We start from the raw sequence: 18092 nt of genomic DNA on the forward strand, positions 1-18092 counted from the left end.
CGCGGGCGCAGGCCGGCGCGTTGCCAGCTGTCATTTCAAACCAGCCCCCGGGGTTTGAATGTCAACGGGCGCGGGAGCCGGGCCCGCCCCTTCCGTCCCCGCCACTTGCCCGCCCGGCATGAGGAGACGGGGGTCGCTGCGCGCGGGGACTCCCGTGAGGCGCTCTATGCGCCTGGCGCACGGTAGCGCGGAGGAGCCGGTGAGAGCAGGGGGCGCCTCGGCCGGGGGCTTCGAGGGGGCGGGGATCGGGGAGCCCCGCGGGTCCGGCAGGGCGGCCCCGGCTCCGAGCGCGGCCGTTGCCGCCCTGGCCCGGCCCCAGGCTGTTTTGCCCCAGGCCCTCAGCGGGTTGCAGGGCCTGCGGGGAGGCCCCCGACCCAGCTAGCACCACGGCCCCCCGGGGCGCCCGGCTGAGGCCTCTGGAGCAACCTGGCACTCGGAGCTCGGCCTGTCACCTGCGGGGCAACGAGAGCCCGGTCTCCGCTCCCCCGCCCCCGGCCGCTGCCGCTCGGTGGGTGAGGCGCGCGGTCCGCGGGTTTGTCATAGCGCCAGGGCCCCCCTGCCCTGGGCGAGTGCAGACCCGGGAGAGGGGCCCGGACCGGAAAGATTCAAGCTGTGGAAAAGCTGCGCTGCTCTCGGCTGTGCCTGCCCTACAGCCCGGCGGCCCCGGGACATGCCGCTTCCCGGCGGTGACCTCCCCGCTTGCTGCAGCGCTGCGTGGGCTCCCACCGAATGGCTGGGTCTGTCGCTGTAGCAAATCCCCCTTCCAGCAGCCTAGGGGCGTCACTCCCAAGGTTTAGGTTAGTTTAACTGTCTCCAGGGTGTGACTTTTTCACAACCCGGAGGCAGGCAGCTAGATCAAGCCAAGTTTTAGGTGTAGCCCAGGCCTGAGTTTCATGCTCCTAGGCGCTTTATTTTTTTAATCCAAGAGAAAACTCTGGTGAGTTGATGACAATCTAACTGCGTGCATGGGGGGGGGAGTTTTCTAACCCCAGAGGGCTCTTGAATCTAGCTGTCAAAGGCAGAATGCAATCCAATAATTGGGAGTTGAATACTTGGACTAGAAGAAAGGCACTTTTAACAGTTGGTGTAATTAGCCATTAGAACAATTTACACAGCCTCATGGTGGATCGCTCATCACCTGCAGCCTTTTCCTTATGACTGGATGATTTTTCTAGGAGTTCTGCTTTTGCTCAACCAGCCATTATGGGGTACAGTTGAGTGGGAAATGATCTAGAGAATTTTCAGTTTTGAAGAGTAAAAAACCCTCCTGCATCAGGCCAAAGTCATGTGAATTTTTTTGCTTTGCGTTAATCAAACTATTTCCTTCTGAGAACCGTGACTTTTCTTCCTCCACCTTTTTTCATTGTAAATGAAGTTAATTTCAAAACAAAAACCAGAACTTTGTTTTGAGAGGGGGATAGTTCAGCAACTTCCCAATTTGTTTTTCCTCCTTGACATTTCTTTTCCTCCAAAGCAGGAAATTCATTAAACCCAATACCTTTTCAGGAACAGTTGGCGTTCTGACATTGTTTGGCTGAAGTGTTTTGTCAAAAAATCTCCAGCCAGTGCTAGTTCTGGACTTGAGGCAGAAACTACTGTACAAGGGTCTCAGGTCTGTGCTATGCAGGAGGTCAGAATGGTCCCTTGTGGCTCTAAAATCTGTGACACTGTATTGCCTAGACTCCAGCCAAGATCAAGACTCTGCAGAGATAGGTGCTTTATAAACACACAGCAAGAGCCACTCCCTGCCCTGGAAAGCTCACACTGTAACTTGACAAAGGCTGGGAGGGGAAACAGAGATTTACCCAAGATCATGTTTTTGGCAGACCCAGGACTAGACCCAAATCCAGTGACCTATCCACTAAAACATGCTGCCTCCCTATGCCTTAGAGCTCCCCTCTCCATAGTGTTAGGGTGAAAGAAGTGTCAGCAATCCACCGAGGGTTTTAAACAGCCTGAATAAAAACCTTCTCCCTGCTCAGAGTTGGGTTTCACTTCCTTATCCCTTGTGGTGTCACAAACCCACCAGCTCTTCCGTTGCCTGCAGAGCCACCGCAGGTGGGCTAGGACTGAAGGTTTTTTTTTTTCTTTTAATCTTAAAAGGCAAAGTGACCAAAGTTCATCTTACAAAGAAAACACCCCTCTGTGCCAAGAACAAGCTTTCAGCCAAGGGGCAATTTCTTACCTGGGATTTGGAGTTACCTTGGGGGAAGTCTCTCACCCAGCACCATTAGGGAACTATACTGGAGAGAGGTTTGTCCTCTCCTTCCTGATGGTTTGTTACCCTGAGGCACAGGGTCTTGCTGTTCTAAATCCAGTATTGCCAACCCCAAAAACACGAGCCAATCAAGAGGCAGGCCAGGTAGCAGGGTTACACAGTCTGGCTTCAAGCCCTCCCACTGTCTCAGTTTTTCTTCCATCTCACAGCAAACCACGCACCACAGCTGGTGTTTTCACAGTATTGCTCTTCTTCTGGGGGTGGTTCAGTACTATAAAACCTCCCCCCGACGTCTTTCAGTTTATCAGGGCTTCCGCTTGCTTATAGTGCTTCAGCCCTCTTAATAGGCTTCTATTCCCTGCAACTTAGACTTATTCCTCAACAAATACATATGCCCTCCCCAACCACGCTGTGGCTGCCCCTTATGTTCCCCAGCAGGCCTGGTTTCTAGTTACATGCCATCATCATGGTCCCCTGGTCTCTGTCCCTTCACCTGAGGAAGTGGACTAAATTTAACACAGGTGAGGCTGAGCCCCTCCTCCCCCTTAAAGGACCAGTTCACCTCTGACCAGCCCCAAGAAACAATAAAACTTAAAAACAAGAATAAATGTATGTTCCTTTTCATTTGAGCCCTTAGGGTCATGCCCAGGTCACATCTAGGGACCGTTAGGAGCATAACTGGGTTAGGTTTTCAGGCTTTTCTCTGTAATCACGAGGGCTAGAAACTTACTCTTTTAATTCTTACAGGAGCTGAGGCTTTAGGTAAAGTGCCAAATGTAATGAGGATTAACAGCACTGTACATTACAATCCCTTGTTAATTTGTAATCTCTGATGAAATTGAGCCTGCAGATGTGGGCAGCTCCCACCATCAGTGTCCAGCTCCTATTCTACCTGGGAGAGGAATATTAACCAGAGCCCCACACTCCTCTACAGGTCCTAAGAGAGGTTCCTAGTGCTGAGGGAGGGAGCTTTCCTCTCGTCCTGCAGCCCCGGGCCAGCATCAAGGCCCACAAACTGCATCTCACTCCGGCCCGGGATCCATCGCCCACTCCAGCCAGTGACCCTACCTCCATGCCAGCCATGGAGCCCTCAACTGGGCCAGCCATGGAGCCCTTGCCAATATTAACCAGGGAGCCTCCACTGCCCCAGCTCAAGGATGAACCCACTAGGACCGTGATGAAGAGAGGCCTCTCCCGGAAGCCAGTAGCGAGGCTGGAGCCTTCCAGGAGCAATAGATGGGCAGCACTGGACCAAGATGCCCACTTGGTGAGTCATTCTGTCTTGTCTGTGCTGGTTTGCATGTCTGGGTCTGGAGTGATCCGCTCCCCCATTCTCTCTCACCCCTAGCGGTTACTGGTGGGTTAGCCCCTCCCAGTGCTCCACAGGGATAGGAGGTTTGGTGCTGTGCAGACCTACACAGATGGGCCGCTGTCTCCATTAGTCCCATGCAGCATCTCTCAGGAACCGTGCAGCCTCTGGCAGAGCTGATATCTGGCTATTTCTGTTTCCCTTCCAGTCACCCTATGTGAGGCTGAAGAGGCTGCAGATCTCAGAGGAGGATGAAGAAAAAGAGGAGCTTTTCCCCACCCAACGTGAGAGCTCAGGGGAGAAAGAGGTAATGTGGTCCCTCCCTTCTCTAGCCCCTATGCCTCAGCCATCTTGGTTTTCCCCCTAGAGGTGAGAGGGGTGTTCTGTCTCCACAGTCCCTTCTGCTGAGGCTGCCCACAGTGAGACCAGTCAGGAACAGTTGTGCTGGGGACATCTTCCTGACGGGCTGGGGTCAGCAAACAGCTATCAGATTAGAATGGGTTTCAGTCACTACTGATCTGGGGCTGGATTGGAGCTAGCTCCCCCTAGAGAGAAAAGGCCCCATGTCCCATTCCTCAGCCTCCTGAGCCAACCAGTCCTCCCTGATGCTAAGGCTGGATCGGAGCTGATGTCCCTAGCAGCAAAAGGCCACTTCTCCCACGCCCAACCTGACTGAGCCAGCCAGTCCCTCCATGCTGGGGCTGGATCAGAGCTGGGGCGCTTTATCAGTGAAAGCCCCGTATCCCATTCCCTGCGCCCCCGAGGCCTGTAGCCCCAGGGACAGTCTGGCCCTCCAATGTGTAATAGGGATCTTGGGTTGTGGCTCTTGCTGATGCCACCCAGCTCACTCTAGGTGGGACGTGGAGCAGCCTCACTGTGGCTGGCTAGCAGACCCTCACATTAGGCACAGGTAGTGGCTGATCCCAGGTCTCAGGCTCTGCAGCTCCCACTCCCCCAGCTTGTACCCCTCTATTGCTCAGTGCTGTTTTAGGCCATTCTTATCCTTGTACCAGAGAGACAATGCTTGGGGGACCGGGGGCTTCCTCTCTCTCAGCCAGACTAAGGACCACCCTTTGGATTGGCTGTCTCCCACTGCAGAAGCTGAACCTGGACTGGCAAGAGTTCAGAGATGAGAGAGCCCAACTGCAGGTGCTGGAGACTGCACTGCCCGACTCAGAGACAGCCACTGTCATGGAGATCACGGCCCCCAGGCTGCAGGGCAAAGCGGCCAGCAACACCCCCAGGCTGCAGGGCACAGCCCTCTGGCTGCAAGGCGGGGCATCCAGCAGTCTCCCTAGGCTACAGGGTGGGGCGCCCAGGTTGCAGGACGGGGCACAGATCATCACCCCCAGTAGGCAGAGTGCAGCTCCCAGACTGCGGAGTGTGGCACCTGGGATGTCGCGCCTGACAGAGACAGATACTCCCAGGGTGCGGCGCGTTGCCCATGGAACACCAGGCTTGGCGATGTGGACAGAAACTGCAGCACTCAGACCACCAGCCCCCAGACCCAAGAGCACAGGGAACCCGAGCAAGGTAAGGGAGAGATTCACATCTCTGCACTGGAGTATCTGGGCACTCCATTTGCTGAGCTCCCTGCTCCATGTCCAGTTGTAGCACCAGGCTCCCTTCCTTGTCCCTGTGCCTCTTTGCACTGGGTGCCTAGCAGAGTCTCCCTTTAAACAGCTGACCCATTTCCTGACAGCCATGGCAGTTCCCCTCAGAGCCATACCCTAATGCCACAGTCAGGGAAGTAAGTACTCAGTTGCCTTCTCACACTGGCTGGGGGGCAGTCTCGGCCTCCGAGAGGGCATCATTGGCTCAACCGCTGCTGGATGGAGCATTCCCTGCCATGGAGAGCACTGTGCTCAGCAACCTTTCCCTGCAGCATTGGGTTCTGAACACTGCTACTTGGAAGAAAGCAGACCTGGTCCAACCAGCCCCTGTCCTGTCCCTGAAAGGGTTGGGTGGACACAGATATGGGTCCTTGTCCATGGACTGAGTGCTCACAGGGACTGGGGTTCACTGTCCTGGGTCCCTGTGGGCAGGTTAGGACTGGAGCTGGGACTCATGTTGGAGTTGGGCATTGGGCGGTGAGGCTGGTTGCCATGGGGCTCCTGGAGAGTTGTCCCTTTGTTATGTTGGTTCCTGCCCCAGGCAGGGCTCCCCACTAAGCGCTATTCTCTTTCTTGTTAGCATTTCCTTTTCTCCTCCACCTGCTGCATCCTTCTTCCCTTCCTGCTCATCTTGGGCTTCTCTGGTTGGCTCCTGTGGGAGCACAGCAGCCCTGTTTCTGTCCTGGGATTGATGGGGCAGTGGCAGCTGGGCTGGAGCCATGTCGCCAGCCTGTGGAAAGAGCCAGAGGAGGAGTGCAGCCCACAGTGCAGGTAAGGGATCCTGCAGGGGCAGGATGTCACACGGAGGTGGTGGTCATTAGCAGGGGCGTAGTGACTGCACAGATCTGCAGGTGTCACATGGAGGTGGTGGGCTGTAGCACATAGTGACAGCACAGACTGCAGGCAGTGGCAGATGGCTCTGCTTGCCCTCGGACTAAGCAGATGCTTGGAGTAGAAGGGAGCTGGATTTTGCTCTGGTCTCTGCTTGTCCTGGCAAGTACTGATGCCCTCGCTACCCCGTTCAGGTGTCTGTCTCCTAACCCTGCCCATCTCTCCTCTCTCTCTGTGGCTGCTGCAGTTTGGTGTTGGTGGAAAGCATCCCTGTGGGCCTGGATTACAGCCGCTCCAGCCCCCGCCACCTCCCCATTTTCCAGGCCTGGATGGACCTGTTGGATGCAGCCAACCACTCTGTGGACATCGCAGCTTTCTACTTCACTCTCCGGGACTCAGACATGCAGGAGGAAGAACCCTCATCCTGGCAGGTGGGGCTCGGTGCAGGCAGAAGGAGCCCTTGTCTGCTCCTGTTCTGGGGTGAGAGGGAAGGGGTTGCTAAGCCATAACACTCATGCTACTCCCTGCAGGGCAGGCAGGTGTTGGAGAAGCTGCGGGACCTTCCCTCTCGGGGGGTGAAGCTGAACATTGCTGTGAACAGCCCCCAGAAGTCTGACTGGGAAACCGAAGAGTTGGCCAGCAAAGGTAATATAGGGGTTGGGACAGCCCCTGAGCCTGCATGGGGATAGGGGCATGAGGGGAAGTGTCAGCTCTAGGAAAGGGGCAGACAAGACCCTACGCAGCTGAGCTGGGGTAGCCAGGCTGAGAGAAGCGGGAAAGGATGTCTCTGTGTGATGGCCACTGTTCTGCTGGTGCTCCCTGCAGGTGCAGACGTAAAGTATGTGGATTTGGAGCACCTGACTGGAGGGATTATGCACACCAAGTTCTGGGTGGTGGATGGCAAGCATGTCTACATTGGCAGTGCCAACATGGACTGGCGCTCGCTGACACAGGTACCACAGCGGGTAAAGGGCAGACAGAGGGGACATGTACTCACAGGGACTGGCACTCGGGGGAGGGTGTGGGAAGAGGGGAGGTGGGCAGGGGGGAGGTTTGCTCACAGGGACTGTTGCTCACTGACACAGGTACTGCGAGGGGGACTGAGTGCTCACAGGGACTGGGGTTCACTGTCCTGGGTCCCTGTGAGGCAGGGTTAGGACTGGAGCTGGGACTCATGTTGGAGTTGGGCAGTGAGGCTGGTTGCCCACTGGGGCTGCATTCACTCTCCTGGGGTTTAGAGTTCAGCCTGGGGCTCCTGTTGGAGCTGGGGCAAGGTCACGTTTGCTGTGTGGCTGTTCCCAAACACCCCTGCCTTGCAGGTGAAGGAGCTGGGTGCTGTGCTCTACAACTGCAGCTGTGTGGCTGGTGACCTGCACCGGATCTTCGCCATGTACCGTGCACTCGGAGGGCAGGGGGCCTCACTCCCGACGGTGTGGCCGGCTTACGTCTCCGCGCAGTCCAGCCGCAGCCGCCCCCTGAAGCTGCAGCTCAATGGCAGCAGTGCAGAACTGTACCTCTCTGTAAGTGTCCATGTAGGCTCTGTTGGGACGGGCAGATCATCGTAGCTGCTTCCTGGACTCTGTGTGTCCCGATACCTCCTCTGCCATCCTGGGGCCCACTGCTCAGCCACTGCCTGCTGGCACTGCTGAGGGTTGCACGGGGACTGGATGGCTCTCCAGTGCATGGGGAGCAGCCACCTAGGACTCCCTGCCAGAGGCCTCTCCCTGTCCCAGGAGGCCCTGTTACTCGCTCCACAGAGTCTGTGCTGTGACACATACTGACCCTGTGGGATTCTGGCCCCCAGAAGGCCCCGTCATTTGCTCCTGGATTCTGTGCTGTGACACGTCCTACCTGTCTCTGTATCTGTGTTTGTTTGGATTGCAGAGCTCCCCTCCTGCCCTCTGCTCCATGGGCCGTACTCCAGACCTCACAGCCATTGTCAGCACCATTCAGGATGCCCAGGCCTTTGTCTACATCTCGGTGATGGACTATGTGCCCCAGTGCACCTTCTGCCAGCCCAAGAGGTGGGGGCCAGAGGATGTGCAGGCTGGAGGTGGGGTTCAGGCAGCCAGCTCCCCTCACGCTGTCCCTTCTAGACACATCTGGGAGTCCCATGCTATCCTCCCCCATGAGGCTGGTGGCAGGGACAACCTGAGCTCTGCAGACAGCGAGGGTGGGGAGGAGAGACGGAGAGTCAGACACAGGCTGGCACTAGTGAACGTCAGATAAATGGCTAGGGGGAGGGCAAGGTGGGGAGCTGTTACTGGGGGGCTGGGCCCTAAGGGCTGGGCTATGACCTAGGGACTGGGCTCATTGGGAAGAGGGGAGGGCAGTTGAGGGGCTCTGACCCAGAGGGTGGGCAGTTGGGGGACCGTGGCCTGAGGACTGGGGCCTGGGGGCTGAGCAGTTGTGAGGCTGTGGCCCAGGGTCGGGGCATTTGGGGAGCTATGGGTGGGGGGCTGTTGGATGTGAGGTGTCCTGTCCCCTGACCTGGTCTTCTCGGGCTGCCCTCCAGGTTCTGGCCGGTCATTGATGATGCACTGCGTGCTGCAGCCTGCAACAGGCACGTGAAGGTGAGGTTGCTCATCAGCTGCTGGCAGCACTCGGACCAGTCCATGTTCCTGTTCCTGGAGTCGCTCAGTGTCCTCAGCCAGGAACCCCTGGGCTGCCCGATCGAAGTGGTGAGTCCTGGAGTGGTGCAGGAATAGGAACCTGAAGTGCCCAGGGCTGGGGCTGGCTGGGACCTGAGGGGACCTTTCTGCTCCATGACTCAGCCCAGGGGCCAGCTGGTAGGAAGCTCCCTCTCTGTCAGTGCCCTGCATTGGCCAGAGGTCAGATATTACCTGTGTAATCTTCTGCAACCTTTGTGTTGAAAAGTTTTCAATTAATATTAAGTTGGTAAAGCTAAAGTGCAATAAAACCCATCTTAGTTTTGAGCCTCTAGTCAGTTACAGAAAATGTATTTAGTAGAGGACCACTAGGTGAAACTTTGAATGCTACAACCAAACTTTATTAAAAAGAAAAATCCTTAGATAAGCAAACAGGCATGTGGTTATCACTTACACAATACTACAATCTTAGGCCAGGTCTACATTATAAACTTACATTGGAATAATTACATTGCTCAGTGGTATGAAAAATCTAAACCCCTGAGCGATGCAGTTATACTGACCTAATCCCTGTGTAGACAGTGTGATGTCAACGGGAGGATTTCTCCCATCAACATAGCTGCTGCCGCTCACGGAGGTGGATTAACTATGCCGATGGGAGAAGCTGTCCCATCAGCATAGTAGCGTCGTCACTGAAACACTATAACGGTGCAGCTGCATTGGTGCAGCATTTTAAGTGTAGCCCTGACCTTACTTACACTTAGAGATGAAATAGTGTATCAGTGGGTGATCAGTCCACTGACATCAGAGCGAAGTACAGCCTTATAATCCTGGAACCTAATGGTACCCTTTTGACATTAATTGGAGCTCTCAAGCAATTTAGCAAAACTACTCCTTTTGTAATCTATGGTATGTAAGCGGGGGAGTAGGCCCACTATTGTGGGGAACTTTCCTGGCTTATACACTACCCTGCTGAAATGGACTAGTGAAAGGATCTGAGTCCTCGCTCCCACTTGCTTTACCCAGAGGTCTGCCTGACCTCAAGGCCTCCGCTTCCACTCTCCTGTATGGCAGAGTCCTCATAACCCCAAGAAGACTGGGCTCAGGATTCCTGTGGGGATCAACCCCCAACCTTGTGATCACGTAGGGCAGGGGCTAGGGTGCTCAGCCACTCTGGGGTGGTCTCTCTGCACTGGACACTTCCCTGACCCACTGATCATTACATACAATTCAAAGCAAATACAATTTATTAAACAGCAATCAATATTAAAAAAAATAAGGAAAAAATGGGAAAAGTTAAAGGAAAACACATCACCCCTGTGGCACAGGAACATCACAACCAGTGTCTCTGGAATGTAAGGGAAGTTCAGTCTGTTCCTCACAAGTCCCAGGCCTCTTCCTCAGGTCCTGGCTGTGCTGCAGGGATGCTGCGGGTCGGACACTTGCTCTGGCGGTGGCCACACACCTTCAGGCTTCAGGTGGCAGACCCTTCACAGTGTCAGCCCCCCCATTGGGGTTACAATCCCACTCCCTGCGCTGGGCCCTCTGCCCAAGGTCTTCCTCACTCTCCCCAGCTGCTCACCGCACCCAGCTCCGGACTGTTCCAGCCCCAGCTCCACACTGCCTCAGCACTGATGCTGCTCTGGCTCCAGCCCCCTGGGATGCTTTTTCTGGCCTCTCTGGCTCTGGTTGCTGCAGCTCTCCTCTCAGCACAGGTCTGCTCTGTGGGCTGCTTCTGTGGCTCTGCTCCTAGCACTGGGCCGCTTCTCTGGCTGGCACGGCTCTGGGTGCTCCCCAGCTCACCTCTGACCCCTGCTCTCTCCTTAGCTCGCCACTCTGTCTGACCCAGACAATTCCAGCTCACACGGAGGATGGGACCCTCTCCCGCCTCTTGACGCCCTCATTAGCCTACCCGCCCTGTCAATCAGGCTGACCTGGAGCATTAGCCTCTCCTCATTGTTCCTGGGGACTTTCAGGGTTCTGATTTCCCATCGACCCTTCCCCTTCCTTTTGGTACTGGGAACTAGCCAACCAAAAAAACCCCACTGAGTTTTAGTAAAGGGACAACAGTCCCCTTACATACTGTAATATTAATTAACTTTAAACTGCTCATTACCATAATTATATTTCCACCACCTCCTTATTGGCTCTTTACATTACACATTATTTAAATTAAGATCTGCACCAACGGCCTTCCCATACTATCAATATAGATAGCATTTTAATAAAATATTTACAATTCTTGAAAACATTTATTACAAACCTTGCTCAAACCAGTTATAAGCACAACATAACAGTAACATAGACCAGAGTTGTGTCCTTGCTAACTCTTACTATCTCACACTAGCAACGTCCGTTTCTCATACTCCTCTACACTTAGGTTTTGGGCCTAAGTTAGCTTAACTTATACTTATTTATTAACCTAAAACATCCTTTGTAGGTTATACCAGGACATGCTGGGCCTGTAGGCTCAAAGGTGACTTTGTGTTTTGTCTCTTTCAGAAACTCTTCGTTGTCCCTGCATTGGTTGAGCAGAAACTCATTCCCTTCTCCCGTGTCAACCACAACAAGTACATGGTGACCGACCGCCTGGCCTACATTGGTGTGTGCCTCCCCAGCCATGGGGTGGGGGATCAGCCCAGGGGCCTGGAATCATGGGCTAAGGAGTCCAAGGAAGCCATCACTGGGAACAGTTACAGCATCTCAAAGTCCAGTGATGGGTGGGAAGGTTGGGAGCCAGGACTCAAGGGGTTCTTCCCCACAACTGGGAGGGGAATGAGGTTCAATGGGTTAGAGCGGGGCAGGGTGGGGCCCCTGAATGTGTCAGTGTTGATTCCCTGCAGGCTTGACATTTGCGCCTCTCTTTACAGGCACCTCAAACTGGTCAGAGGATTACTTCACCAACACTGCAGGGGTGGGGCTGATCATCAACCAGAGTGAGGCTGCCCCCGGGGTTACCCAGCTAACCCTGCGGGAGCAGCTGGAGGCTGTGTTCCATCGGGACTGGAGCTCTTCCTACTCACAGCCACTCAGCCCCAAGCCCAGCTGTGCCGCCAAGAACTGAGGGCAGGCCCAGGACCTCTCCTCAGCTGGATGTATATTTGCAGCCTCCCTTGGAAATCCAGCGCTGTGGCAGCTTGCACCAGACTGCTTCTGTTTCCCCCTGCTCCGGGAGGGATCCCACTAGCCAAAGAAGGACCAGTGCAGGCAGCAGCAATGAAACACCCAAGGGGGCCATGGATGCCAACACGTGGCTGTCGGCACTAGTGCCTTGGTGCTTACCTTCTGGTTACACTCTGAAGCTGGGGGTGTGGGGCCCTGACGTTAGCTAAATCTCAAGCATAAGCATGAACTTGGTGGGTGCTCTGGGGCTCAAGCACCCACAGAAAAAAAAAATAGGGGGTGCTCAGCACCCACCAGCCACAGCTATTGGGTGAGGCCTGTGGCTGGCCACTGAACAGCTGTTCAGCAACTAACAGGAGGTGCTCCGGGGAGGGTAAAGAGGAGCAAGCAGCAGGGAAGAGGGTCTCAGGGGCAGGGGTGGAGCAGGGGAGGAGCAAGCAGCAGGAAAAATAAATCCGTGCCTATGGTCTCAGGGTCTAAAACCCTCTCCCAGAAGGGATGGGCACCTTCACGGGGAGAGGAGCTAGCCTTAAATTTTATTTGGGAACTGAAATTCTCCAGTTTCATGACCAGTATTTTTTTTTTTAGGTAGGTCCCACTCACAGGTGCTGGATTGAAACCTGGCCTCCTGCATTCAAGGCTGGGGAGGAAAATTGGTCTTGGGGAAGTGGCAGGAAGAAATAGGAACAAAAGTAGTTCATACGCTGCCGGCTAGTGCAAAGTAGTGCTGCCCCACGGCTGAATGGAGAGGCCGGTTGCAGCAGCGCCCCATGGCTAAATGTGGCTTGCTGTGTTGCAGGCGCCTGGGCCTTTGTCCTGTGGCCCTGCCAGTTGTGATGCCATTTTAGTAGTTGAACTAATGCAGATATTTCTAGATTTGGGGAATACAGTTTGGTGTGTGGAGAGAGATACAGCTAGCACTGAGAGCTGGGTGCCACAGCTGTGGCCATAGGGGCTAGAGGAACAAAGAGCCACAGCCACCTAAAGGCACTTAAATGCAAAATGTTTGAGTTTAATCTGTCCCTTGACGACAGGGTCTTGGTCTCAGAGTGCCAAGGGCTGTCGACCTCCAAAGCTCTCACATCTCTTTGTGAGCTGATAGGGCACAGAGATGGTCTCCTCTGGAGCAGGGGAATTATGGCTCAGAGTCAGTCTCCCATGGCATGGGGTAGGGCTCAGAGAGGGTCTCCCCCCACCCTTTCCAGGGCTGCTGATCCATTTATCGTGTTGCTTACCATAGAGGATATTGCACTAGTTTAGAGAAGTGGCTTAGGGGACTGAGCGTGTGTGTTTTAATGTGAGGCAGGGTCCATACATGCATGTGTGGATCTGAGCACTGGGTGCTCTCAAACCAAGATGCTATGTGTGAACTGGGAATGGGAAGTGGTGGTGGGGGTTCTGTATAGAGTGGGGTGTGCTGGGGGAGGGGAGGGCAACAGAAAACTGTGACATACTGTGAGGGGCAGCCCTCTGAACTTGACTCCCAGGAGCCAGGATCAGGAATTTGTTGCAGGGGTATCATGGCCCCCTTGGTGGGTGAATTTCAGGGAGTTGAAGGGGGTGGCTCCCTGTGAGTGGGGATTCAGGGGGGTGAGGTCTTGTGGGGCAGTCCTGGTTAGAAACAGATTTTGGGGGTGGGGGTCTCAGACTGGGATTTGGGGGAGGAATTACAGGGCTCCCACAGCAGGCTTGGGGGGAGGGCCTGGGTGGTGCTGGGGGTAGGCAGGAGCTGCTGACTCAGGGCTAGTGTACACTGGCAACGCTAAAGAACTGTGTGGTTGTGGCACAGCCTTGGGAGAGAGCTCTTAAAAAACCCCACCTCCACAAGGGGCAGAGCTACCTGGTGCTTTACAGCGCTGAAAGTTGCTGGGCTCAGGGGGGAGTTTTTTCACACCCGTGAGCGAGAAAGTTGCTGTGCTGTAAATTGCCAGTGTAGACAAGGCCTCAGGCACGTGAGGCGGGTATGTCGCTTTCCAGAGTTTATTTTTGTACGTGACTGCCCAATAAAGGGGATTTGGTATAATTCGCTTCCTGTCAATCACTGTGCGCCCCGCCTTTCGCGATGTCAATCACGGTGTCCCTCCTACCCTCTCACCTGCCAGACCCCGAGCTCCCCCTGGCGTCCTCTGGCCAACGCGGCAGCCGCTCGCTCTGCGGCTGCCATGATACTATAGCCGCCGCTGCGACTGCAAGGAGCGCATGCGCGCAGAACGCGAGCGGGTTCTGTTTCGTTGCGGGGCGGGGCTCCCGTGGAGCAGTGCGGAAGGCGCTCGGGGAGGGGGTTGTGGCGGGTTCCTGCCGGTCCTCACTCCTGGCCCGCTTGGAAGATGTTTTATCACGTGAGTGACGGGGCCCCCGCCGGGGTCAGCGGCCCCCCCTTGCCGGGGCCTCGACAAGCTTCCCCCCACCCCGGGAGTCAGCTACCTCCCGCTGGGGTCTGGACAACCCTCTCCCCTCCTCGCCCCAGGGTCAGCCGCACCCCCCCCCGTTAGTTGCTTCCCCTGCCAAGGCCTGGATAACCCTCCCCCTGTAGGTCAGCCTCCCCACCTGGTGGTCAGTTGTTCCCCCAGCTCTCTCTCCAGGAATCAGTTGCTCCTCGACCCCCCCCCTCCCAGAAGCACCTCCCTAGGTGTGTTAGCTGCCTTCTCCTGCGACCCCAGGAAGCATTCTCCCCTCACCCATCCAGAGCCCCAGCATGCACCATTCCCTGTGCCTCGGGGAACCTCCCCCCAAATCCAGGGGTCTCAGCTAGCCACTGTTCCCTCTGACTGAGGGGGCACTAAGGCCCTGCCCCATCGTGCACTGTTCAGTCTGCCGTGAGGTGGGGGAGGGAGGATCTGGCTGATGGTTGCATCCCTGCCCCTCTCGGTTGCAGGTCTCTCCTTTGCACCCTCACCCTCTTCCTGCTTCCATAGATCTCCCTGGAGCATGAGATCCTGCTGCATCCCCGCTACTTCGGGCCCAATCTCCTCAACACTGTCAAGCAGAAGCTGTTCACGGAGGTGGAGGGGACCTGCACGGGCAAGTGAGTAGGGGCAAGAGAGTATGGAGAATAGGCCATTGTTTGGTTGGAGGGGGACAGGGATGGAGGTAACGAGGCTGGGGGTGATGGGAATGTGGGTTGAGGTAGTGGGAAGCAGTGCGGTGGTGGGAATGGAGGGAAGGGGTGGGAGATGCAGGGCAGGTGCAGATGCATGGAAGGAAGAAGTGGGAGTTGGAAAAGGAGGGGGGTTGCTGTTTTGGAGGGACCCTAAGACTAGCCCCTGGGGGTGAGTGTGGGAAGCCCCCTCTGTAACAGGACCCTGGAGTTCTGCTCCTTCTCTGGCCCGTTCCTTCTACCTTGGCACTCTCTAACAGCTGGTTCCCACTCTCCCACAGATACGGCTTTGTCATTGCAGTCACCACCATTGACAACATTGGGGCAGGTGTCATCCAGCCAGGCCGTGGCTTCGTGCTCTACCCCGTCAAGTACAAGGCCATTGTTTTCCGGCCCTTCAAGGGGGAGGTGGTGGATGCCGTGGTGACGCAGGTCAACAAGGTAACACAGTGCTGTGGTTTGGGGAGTGTAAACTCAGAAGGGACCATTACATCATCTCCTCTGCCCTCCCGTATAACACAGGCCAGAGAATTTCACCTGGATACCCCTGCATTGAATCCACTCACTTGAGTCCTTCAGTGACTAAATTATTGCGAGCCCCAGGGAGAGAACAGGAGAGCCTGAGCAGCCACCAATGCCGGAAGGCCCTGCAGTGGCAGGGAATCGATTTGGCAAGATATGCCCAGATGATCCTAGCAAGCGACCCACACACCATGCTGCAAGGGAAGGCAAACAGCTCTGAAGGTCCATGCCAATCTGACTGGCTGGAGGAAATTCCTTCCTGGCCCCCAGTCTGGTGATATGAGCATGGTGCCCCAGCCAGGCATTTAGAAAGAGGATTCTCTGGACCACCTCAAAGCACTGGCCCGTTATGCCCTGTGACCCGTCTTCAGCAGTGGCTGATCTCTGATGCTTCACAGAAAGGTACAGGGGGCCCACCCCCAACCCAGTCCAACCCAGATTGTGCATTGGGAGGACAATGTTCCTTCCTGACTCCTGCAGGTGACTGGCTGAAGATCTGATGCATGAGATTAGATTATCATCATTGTCATAATGCTAAAATACAAGTGTTGTGGCCAATGCAAACAATCCTGTTCTCCTAAAGGCCCATGAAGGAAAGGGATGGACAGGGGGATTTGTGGAGCTAAGCCAGGGGGTGGGTCCCCTGTGCTAAAGATCTAGGAGCCCCAGAGCCGATCAGGAAGGGATGTGCAAGGGCTGTTCTGCCTCTGACTGTGGTGTCTGAATGCTGGGGTGTGAGCAGTGGGTGTCTTGGGGCTGGAGGTGGGTGTGGCTATTGGTGGGAGACCGGGATAACTCCCATGTCTGTGTTAATGGAATCACTGCTTCCACTTCCTACAGGTTGGGCTCTTCACCGAGATCGGGCCCATGTCCTGCTTCATATCTCGACATGTAAGCAGGGTGCTGGGGAGGGGGAGCTTGGGGAACAGGTTAGGGGTTGGGTAATATTTGGGGAGCTCCTCCCTCACTGACTCCTGTTCTCTTCTCAGTCCATTCCCTCCGAGATGGAGTTTGACCCAAACTCCAACCCTCCCTGCTACAAGACAGTGGACGAGGTGAGTCCTAGGTGGATAGTGCTTTGCGGGTAGCTTGGGATGTAATGGGGGTGGTGGAGGTGTGTGGAGAGGGAGGGAGACCCAGCTGGGGGCAAGGGAGACCCCTGGAGCAGGCTTGTGGATGGTGGGGGAGAATTTTGCTTCTCCCATATCAGACATACTTTATTTACTGGAGTTAAGTGCAACTCTGTGTTTAGCCTTTTCTGCCTCTGTCTGTCTGAGAAGGGCAGGAAGCTGGTAAATGGGTCTCACTCTAGTGCTGCATGTCTCTAGGACATCGTGATCCAGCAGGATGATGAGATTCGGTTGAAAATCGTGGGGACCAGAGTGGATAAGAATGACATTGTGAGTCTTTGGTGCTTCCTTCAAATATGCTTTGTGCCTGTTGTGTGCGTGCATGCAGATCCCCAACTCTCAGCCATGAACTGGTCAGGAGCTCCTGGCTACTACAGCCCCAGCCTCTCCCAGCAAGGGGAGCTGTAGGGAGCAGGGCATGAGGGCTGGCTGTGGGGGAGCTCCCAACCGCTCCTAGTCTGGGCGCGGTAAGAAGTGGGGCAGGAGGGCTGGCTCATTCATTCCTAGTCTCTCCCACAAGGGGGTGCTAGAACGCTGGGGGTGAGCAGGCAGGGGTAACTCTCAACAGTCTCTTTGCAGCGGCACTAATCTCTCTGTTTGGTTTGCAGTTTGCCATCGGTTCCCTTATGGACGATTATCTGGGTGAGTGTTCTATTTAGCTTGGGGGGAGTAACCAGATGGACTGGGCTGGCTGAGTTCACATTGGGCTTGGGTGGATCTTTTACTCCAGAACGTTTCTGCAGCATTCGCTCTTGCACTAGAAGTGAACACTCTCAGTCTCTGCCATAGGAGCACTCCACATGTCCCTTGGGAGTGGTGTGGGCATCTCCCCTGGGGGGAGGGAAAGGGGCTCAACTGTACCTCTTGGGGGTTAGAGCTCTGGTTGCTCTTGGTTTCAACCTCCTCTCTCTGTTTCTCACTCAGGTCTTGTGAGCTGAAATACAAATCCATCCCTCTCACTGCGTGTCTGGGCTCCAGTTGGGAAGCAATTGAGCTGCACCAAGGCCCGACCTGCTCCCTGCATCTACTGCTGTATTTATAGTGTATGGATCCACTCCCCTCCACTCACCAGCTGGGAGTTGAGGGGTGGCTGATGGACCAGAGCTTCGTCCTTCACCTCCAATAAAAGTTCCTTTGTTTTAATAAAGTAGCATTTTGTCTCTCACCCTGCAAAGCAGGGCCAGCTGCCTTGGGTGGGGCTCATGGCTCCCTTTTCTGAGCATGAATGGGGCTGCCCTGCTCTCCAGCACTCCAGCTACTTGGCACCTCAGCCTTACATGTGGGTTACAAGGGAGGCACAACCATGCAGCTGTTCAGACTATGCCATTGGACCTGTTGCACAGCTGCCAGTCTGCCTTTCCCAGAGAGCGTTGCTGTCTGTATTCTGGCTGTGCCCCTGATGTGTCTGCCCCACCAGAGCTTATACTCTAAAGGGCAAGGTGGACACTCAGATACAGGCAGACCACCGAGCAGCACTGGGGAGGGGATCTGGGCTGGGGTGTTCATAAGGCAGGGAAGCAGGGCTTCCCCCTGAGTCAGTGCAGGGATCCTGGGTTGTGCACCCCTGGCCTTGGCTGGCCTGTGAGTCCTACACGCTGTGCACACCAACCTGCCCCAAAGACCACTCTGCTTGCTCTTTG

At 55.4% G+C, this 18092-nt stretch overlaps 2 protein-coding genes across 6 annotated transcripts; both read left to right on the forward strand.

Annotated features, from left to right (window-relative positions):
- Positions 1–4: 4 nt before the first annotated feature.
- LOC140914419 (5'-3' exonuclease PLD3) lies at positions 5–13320 on the forward strand. 5 transcript variants are annotated; one of them, XM_073352141.2, is made up of 13 exons: positions 5–199; positions 3153–3485; positions 3736–3834; positions 4626–5060; positions 5721–5911; positions 6219–6402; positions 6502–6616; positions 6797–6924; positions 7291–7491; positions 7856–7995; positions 8487–8652; positions 11083–11182; positions 11451–13320. In XM_073352141.2, the coding sequence occupies exons 1-13, from the start codon at positions 59–61 to the stop codon at positions 11642–11644; spliced, it is 2427 nt and encodes an 808-aa protein (XP_073208242.1). In that variant the 5' UTR covers positions 5–58; the 3' UTR covers positions 11645–13320. The 5 variants fall into 5 exon arrangements, with proteins under 5 accessions (XP_073208242.1, XP_073208243.1, XP_073208245.1 ...); XM_073352142.2 differs by having other exon boundaries at positions 8–199; positions 3069–3485; XM_073352144.1 differs by lacking the exon at positions 5–199 and adding an exon at positions 224–508.
- Positions 13321–13913: 593 nt separating this feature from the next.
- Positions 13914–17599, forward strand: POLR2G (RNA polymerase II subunit G). Its single transcript, XM_073352156.1, has 8 exons — positions 13914–14042; positions 14619–14728; positions 15082–15241; positions 16163–16213; positions 16312–16377; positions 16651–16722; positions 17061–17094; positions 17377–17599. The coding sequence occupies exons 1-8, from the start codon at positions 14031–14033 to the stop codon at positions 17388–17390; spliced, it is 519 nt and encodes a 172-aa protein (XP_073208257.1). The 5' UTR covers positions 13914–14030; the 3' UTR covers positions 17391–17599.
- Positions 17600–18092: the final 493 nt, after the last annotated feature.

This window comes from Lepidochelys kempii, chromosome 7 (assembly GCF_965140285.1).
Source record: "Lepidochelys kempii isolate rLepKem1 chromosome 7, rLepKem1.hap1, whole genome shotgun sequence".
NCBI lineage: Eukaryota > Metazoa > Chordata > Testudines > Cheloniidae > Lepidochelys > Lepidochelys kempii.